This window comes from Eptatretus burgeri, chromosome 20 (assembly GCF_056783735.1).
Source record: "Eptatretus burgeri isolate ZD-2024b chromosome 20, Ebu_testis_v1, whole genome shotgun sequence".
Lineage (NCBI taxonomy): Eukaryota > Metazoa > Chordata > Myxini > Myxiniformes > Myxinidae > Eptatretus > Eptatretus burgeri.
In genome coordinates, this window is record NC_140980.1 from 2,785,009 (window position 1) to 2,792,508 (window position 7,500).

The window sequence follows — 7,500 nt, forward strand, 5'->3', positions numbered from 1 at the left end:
CAGATGGCAACGAGACACGGTACATATTGTTGTTGATTTGTATGCAGCCCCTGGCTGCTGGTTGCACAATTTTCTGAACTGTGCCGCTGATGCAGTGCCCCTGTTACCAGTAATCGGTACTCATTTTGCTGACCTAAGAAGGATGACAGGCTGAGTCAACCCACCTGGTGTTATTTCAACCTGAGATCTTAAGCCAGCCACCTTAACCATGAAGCCAACACCAGCCTTTCTGGGTTCATCTCCATGCGACATCCGGAAAAGCATTCAATCACTTGGATTTGTCGACCACAAAATGGTCTTCAAATGGGATTTGTCAACCACAAAGTGTTCTTGAAATGGGATTTGTTCTCCACAAAGTGGTCTCCAAATTGGCGAGCCTCAACGGAATTCAGGGGTGATTGGGATGGTGAGGGGAGAGGATGTGGGGATTGATAATTGGTAGTTGGAGGAAGGAAGAGATGTTAAAAACTTGCAGGTTGTGGACAAAAAAATGGAAACACCAATGTAAAGACACTTAACAGGGTGTTGGGCCACCACGTACGGCCTGTATGTTCCGCGGTTTTAAAAATATTAGAATTTTTTTTTGCATTTCTCCATGTTTTAAGTGATTTCCAACCAAAAAAAAATGTTGGAGAAAAACCAAACAAATTTTGCAAATTTATTTTCAAAAAAATTTCGATTTTTTTTTTTTGGCATTTCTACATGAACGTCGATCAAGTTTCGTTTATTCAATCGTGGTTCAGTGGAGTCTGATCCGTTTTGACCTGCAATGAATAGGACATCAGGTTCACTTAAGTGATCCAGCACTATTGGCGGCGGAGGTTTTGCACTCTACTGAGTGCTCCCCCTCTAGTTCCTTCTATATTCGGTTAACTCTGCCTTCTTCCATGCTCCCCTGCCCCATTATAAATAAACACATTTGTTGAATGTATCAGTTCGTTGCTGTGTTTCCTCCATTGGCTTAGCGTGACGCGTGTTGGAGAATTAGCAAGGCCGTTGTTGGGGCCATAAAGGGACATTTGGACCGACGGATCTCGGTGATCATCCGCTCGGGTCGCACACGGTTCGAGCACGCTAGCGGCTCGTTCCATACGAGCGCCGTCGAGGGTGTGAATCCTGGTTAGATCGCCACGTGGTCTTCGAGGTATTTTGAAGATTGGAAAATAACCCTGTACCACGTGGTGGATTTCTGGACGATTCATGGTCCTGTGAGGGACCCGTACCTTTCGGAGTTCTCCAGAAAGGTACGATCCAAATTCCGGGTGTTCGGTGGAGTCGACTCTGCAGCTCCATCTAGCAGTCGTGCTCGCAGCCGATACCTGGCCCGCAACAATATTATGGTGGGGTCTCTTGGGATCTTCACTTCAACATATCAAGCTAACCAATATTGCACATCATGATCAGTAACTCTCAGGTTGTGAAGGAGGGCCGTCACGGTCCTCTCATTGTCAGAGAGGGCTTCGACTGCCCATTCAGCCAGAGACCCCATTGACCGAGCAGTAGTCTACCTCACCCAAAACTCAACAAACCTTTCAGCTGACTGAAAAGACACCTCCAATCCGTGGGTCGAAGAGGTTAAACAGAAAAAAAATCCTCAGCCTTGAACTCCAGTCCACCCAAACACCTCACTTGGAGGAACGGGTCCCGCTTTCTCAAACTTGAATCGGACGCAGTTATGGCACCTGCTCGCCATACCGGAGTCATGAGGATGGCGGGAACAACGCTAGGAAAGAGGGGGAGTGGGAGGGGAGGGAGTGAGGTGGTGTCAAGGAAGCGTGAGGCCAACTTCCTGGCCGGTGGACAAGGCCTACCAGACAGAAGGAAGGTCGGGGAAAAGTAGGAAGGGACAGATGAATGAAAACACAAGACGCACCAGAGAAAAAATAAATACTGGAGTCGCTCAAGGTGGTTTTGTATGCACTTGTATGTCCAGAGCTAAACTCTTCAAAAATCATCTAATTGAAGGTCATTAAACAATTTTTGGTTGGTAACACATTTGCCACTGACGGCGAAATAGGTGAAATGGCCACGCCTCTTTTTAAGCGAAGTACTACCTCCCGCCATTACTGTATCTCCAGAACGTTGGACCGAGAAGGTTGTGTGACCACTCAAAATGTTCGGAATGGCCACATTATAGGGATTCAGTAAAACATTTCCATGTCCAAAAGTCAATGGTTTTTTAAGATATTTGCCAAAAACTGATTTCAGCATGGTACACACTACAGTTCTGACCCTTTATTATATTACCTGTTGTAATTTTGCACATTGTCCATATTTTATAGTTTAATTATGTGGATTTCTACACTTTTTGCCTTTACTACAGCCACAAAACACCACACATTTTATATTCATTCCTCTGCAAGTGCACGTCTTGGTACTCATACATGATGTTGGACATTTGCATGGAGGGGGCAGGTCATCGGGCCTGCACGGTACTGGCAGTATCACAGGTTTAATTCCAACATCTGTTGCTTTATAACCATACTGGCGTGGATCTGGTTTGGTGACTGCAGGATTTGGAGCTTGTAACCACATCTTACACTGCAGATATGCTCGCTTTGTGTGTTCTCGTGGCGTTGAAGAACAGCACACAAGCTGGTTGAAGTCGAGCTCTTTCTTGGAGTTGTGGTACTGCTCCCAACGATACTCATCGAATGTGGAACAGTCGGTCTTCTTTAATCCAGACACAAGGAATTTTTCAGCATTACTTATCATCTGTGGTGACAGTTCCTCTACACCAAACCCTTCCAGTAGGGAGAGATCCATGGATATGCTTTCATGCCAGACAGTTTTGGACCCACCTTGCTGGTACTGTCACACCCGCTAAGTGCATGAATGGCTGGGAGACACGACACCAAATTGTTGTCCAGTTGATCAACTAACAGGTGGACTGGCACAGTTTTCTTGTTTTTTCCAGTTACCAAGCTTTACAAACAGCTTTTGTAGTTGCCAGGTTTTCTTGAAGTGGAAGATGAAGTTGACAAAGACATCTGTGTCAGTTGAGTCAACCAAGACTGATTGAACCCCGTGTTTCACAACACCATCATTAATATGGAACATGATTCTGTCATCGGCTTCTTCTTGGTTGCTTGAGAGCTCTGCGATCTGTGTTTCAGTGCCAGCTAACAGTTTCCTCCATTCTCCCCCATATACTCCTCCAAAGATAATTTCCTATTCTGACACAACATTCTGCAGCATCCACTTGAAGACATACTCCTGCAACCTTACTTTGTTCAACATTGAGCTCCAGAACATCTCAAGATCGACAGGGAGTTTCTGATTGTCAGACCTCATGGTGATTGTGATTTCTTCAGAAAAACTTCTCTGTGCACGTTCCATTTGCTTGATTGATGATTTTTGATAAACATCAAAAATAATGTCTATTCTTGTGGACTCAGAACCTTAAGCAAGAATGCTGTTGGAAAGACTCTCAGCCAATTGCCCAAATGTGTCAAGGCCCATCTTTTTCATTGGTAGTTTTCGCACAAGTCCCATGAAGTCCACTATTGTCATCTGAGCATCACATTTGACATTCCTTTTCTCCTCTGGAAGTTGATTAACTAGTTCTCTCGATAAGGAGGCTTTATCAGGCTTCTTCAATCTGATGCCATCTTTACATTCAGTGGTGAGGAACTGGGATGTGCTGGTCAATTCATACTTCAGGAGCTCTAGCATGCTGTACCCTCTTTCTCTGGCATAATCAATGTACCTAATCGTTTCTGCAGCATCTTTTTTTGCCATCGATTTCTTCGCTGTGGACGGTGTCGAAGCATGCTTCACGAAAACAGTCTTGCGGTTAGAAGGTATTGTGGTCATGTAGGTGTTTCTCCTTATTCCGAAATCTGGTCTCAACAAACTCTTGATAACTCTTCTCACCAGTTTCCAGGCATTCAAGTAATCCGTCAACAACCTCCTGGGGTATATCAGCTCCAGTAGAGATGTTGTGAAGTCTGATCCCAGTGCTGAATGGATTGTTGATGCTGAATAATCGGGTCAATCTACCTGTGTTCCAAAGGTACCAAAGATTTAATGTTTACAAGCATGGCGTTGTATACACACATATAAGTACACACTTTTTCATCCATAGACATTGTGAGGTAAGGGAAGTATTGTTCATCAGTTTGCCAAATAGGGTTCTGATGCTATTACATCTGAAATTTACCTGTTAACGTTTTTCCTGAAGCAGTGTTGCATATAACGCATGAAGTCCCATCAAAAACCCCTTCGGCTGCTGACCTTGAAACCACTAAAGTTTCCTGTAAAAAATATTTTTTTGCGTAATTAATTGTAGATGATGCAGTTATTATTCAAAAACTTTGTTCAGATGATTTTAATGTGCATAATTCAACGATAATGAAATCATACCATGTTATAGTAACAGCAAGCAGGGATCCAAGGTAGAATTACTTGCCATCAGAGAACTCTTTAACACTTGAACACCTCGCACCTCCTACAACAAAGAAATAATATGGTTAATTGTAATCTTGTTAATGCAGATTATTGCCAACCTAGAATCTTCAGGAATCAAGTAATTGAACAAAAGAAGAAGGAACAATGATGAATAATTGAAGTCTGTAACATGTTGAAATCAGTTTTTGGCAAATATCTTAAAAACCATTGACTTTTGGACATGGAAATGTATTACTGACCCCCCCATAATGTGGCCATTCCGAACATTTTGAGTGGTCACACAACCTTCTAGGTCCAACGGTTCTGGAGATACAGTAATGGTGGGTGGTAGTACTTCGCTTAAAAAGGAGCGTCGCCATTTCACCTATTTCGCCGTCAGTGGCAAATGTGTTACCAACCAAAAATTGTTCAATGACCTTCAATTAGATGATTTTTGAAGAGTTTAGCTCTGGACATACAAGTGCATGCAAAACTACCATGAGCTTACGAGAGTAAAAAGATAAACAAACAGATGAGATCGGGGGGAAAGTAAAGCACGAAGAATACACACAAGGCCAACAAGCTCCTAAAAGGGGGAAACACAATCCATCACTGAGGTTTTTCCTCTTGCAGCCATGCTGGCCATAATGACAGGTAACCAGGCCTGTGCAGCATTTTATAGGTAACCAGGCCTTAGCATGACAATAAGCATGCTGGGATGTCAGTTGCTTCATCAACACATGGGCCACACCTGTGTGGAAACCGTTGCTTTCAATATATACTCATTTTCCCAGGGGTTTCCAATTTTTTTGTCCACTACCTGCAGATCAAATGTATTAAAAACCAGGTATTAAACGAGTCCATTTATAGAACGAAGATGTTATTGAAATCCCGTGATCATCATGTCAGAGCAGTCAGAGACGAAACATACTCCCAAAGCAAACGATAATTGGTCATGTCGTCCCTTTTGGACTTGTGAGCATAAAGACTTTAAGACCCAAAAGCGTCATTGGTACCTGCACACAGCAGAGTCTTCACCTTCATCCCATGACATGGCGAGTATCCGAACCACATTCCCAGGGTGGTACGTCTCCAAGATCGAGACCTTGGTCGGGAAGACGGGCTCGTCGAAAAGTAACTCGATGAAATCCTGGCTTATAAACCACTCGGGATTCTTGGGACAACGTGCGGGTGTCCATCGGGACAAGTGGTCCCACCACGATCCGCATGTTCTCGTCATGGACACGTGCATGAAGTCCCAGGAGAGGGGAAATATGTTAGGTGGACCCACCAGGTTGTAGATGGAATTGCTTGCTCCATACTGAGAGCTCAGTTCCAGAACCTGGCTCACGTATTGAGACAGCTCAGGATGAGGCGGCGATGGGAAGAAACTTAAAGGGGCTTTCAGCACTCCTGGTGCATCTCCACGCCGTTGCTTTCTCCTGGTCCTGTTGAGCAGTAAGTGCAGAGCAGGCTCAACATGCAAGTGTATTACATACAGTAGTTGGAATAAAATCCACAATCGCGATCCAGCACAGGTAGATCACGTGGTCATTTATCATCACATAACTGCTACGAATGCTGCAACCACGGTAACCATGAAGGACGTCCACCACCGTCCTTTGAAGATATCGGGGAAAAATATCGGACAATCACGGAACTTTTAAGATCTCAAAGAAATCAGTAAACATTACTGCCCTGCACAAAAAAGGTGCAAAAACAGATCCCTGCAACCACAGACCAATCAACCTTTTTCCCATTCATCAGCGAGGTTATGGAATCCATCATCACTTCAGACAATAAATCCTTCCTCTTTTCCAATGGTTTGATTCTCGATCATCAATTTGGATTCAGACCAGGTCACTCTAACCTGGATATGCTGCTTCTGCTCTCCCAACAATGGATGGAGGTCCTCAATGCAACACATGAGACGCAATGTCCACTCATGGCTCGCAGACTTCCTCTCCTATCGCAGTTAACGAGTGGCCCTAAATGGAGTTCTTTCATCCCCTCTTCCTGTCCAGGCTGGAGTTCCTCAATGTAGCGTTCTGGGCCCTGTTCTTTCACAGGTTTTCATCAATGATCTCTCAGACTCTGGAAAACCCTCTTCATCGCTTTGCTGATGACTACACTCTCTGCTGTACCCTCTGTCATCCCTAAGATCGACAAGCAGCAGCTTCTTCGCTCACTGCAGATCTCGATAAAATCACAAGCTGGTCCAACACGTGAAACATGTCTTTTCAAGTCTGACGAATCTCACACTCTCACTATGTCTCTCCGAAAGGACCATCTGGAACCCCCCCACGTCCCCCCCCCCACAATCTACTTTCTCAACAATCCCCTCAAAGAAGTCCTTTCATTCAAGATTCTGGGTTTCACTATCTGTCACGATCTTTTCTTGGAAAGCCACATCTCCAAGCTGGTCTCCAAAGCCAGTCGCCGAATGGGAATCCTACGTCATGCAAAGTCTTTCTTTAACACACCTGAACTTCTAACAACTTACAAAGCTTCCATCTGCAGCATGATGCAGTCCTGCTCTCCCCTCTGTGGTGGTGCATCTGCTTCAAATCCAGCTCGACTTCACGCTGTGGGAACTAAGGCTTTTAGAATCATTAGTATCTCCTGCGATGAAGCTGAGTCTTTGGGTCTCTCACTCTCTCACCGGAGGCAGGTCGGTGGTCTTTCTGTCTTCTGCCGTCTCCTCTCCGGCCTTGCCCCCACCGCTCTGTCTGTGCTCTGTCCCCCCTATAATTCCGCAGGGTGTTCAAACTCGACCAAAAATCCCCTTCTGGTGAAACTGCCAAAATCAAGAATCACTGCTCACCTTCACTCTGTCGTTGCTCTTTTTTTCCACCTCTTCAACAAACTCCCACACTCTTTTCAAACCCACTCCTCCCTCTGGGTCTTCCAGACAGTTGTTTAAAACCATCTCATATCTTCACCCATCCAAAATCACGATTTTTCTTCCTCCATTAATCCACCCCAAAACCACCTCCTTCAAATTTCCTGTTTTCCCTCCTGAAAGTCCCTATGGGACCGTATCGTTTACCCCCGGGTACCCCGCCCCATCCCTCTCCCTTCCACAGATCTCCTGTTGTCTCTGTTCTCCAC

At 44.8% G+C, this 7,500-nt stretch overlaps 1 protein-coding gene across 1 annotated transcript in view; it reads right to left on the reverse strand.

Moving 5' to 3' along the window:
• Positions 1 to 1,848: 1,848 nt before the first annotated feature.
• LOC147008329 (F-box/LRR-repeat protein 4-like) overlaps positions 1,849 to 7,500 on the reverse strand; it is a 7,803-nt gene continuing 2,151 nt past the window's right edge. Inside the window, exons 2-4 of the mRNA XM_085865192.1 lie at positions 5,406 to 5,837; positions 4,366 to 4,450; positions 1,849 to 4,256 (exon numbers count right to left, since the gene is read on the reverse strand). Coding sequence (XP_085721318.1) covers positions 4,426 to 4,450; positions 5,406 to 5,837 — 457 coding nt within the window. The 3' untranslated portion in view covers positions 1,849 to 4,256; positions 4,366 to 4,425. The remainder of the gene's footprint in view (positions 4,257 to 4,365; positions 4,451 to 5,405; positions 5,838 to 7,500) is intronic.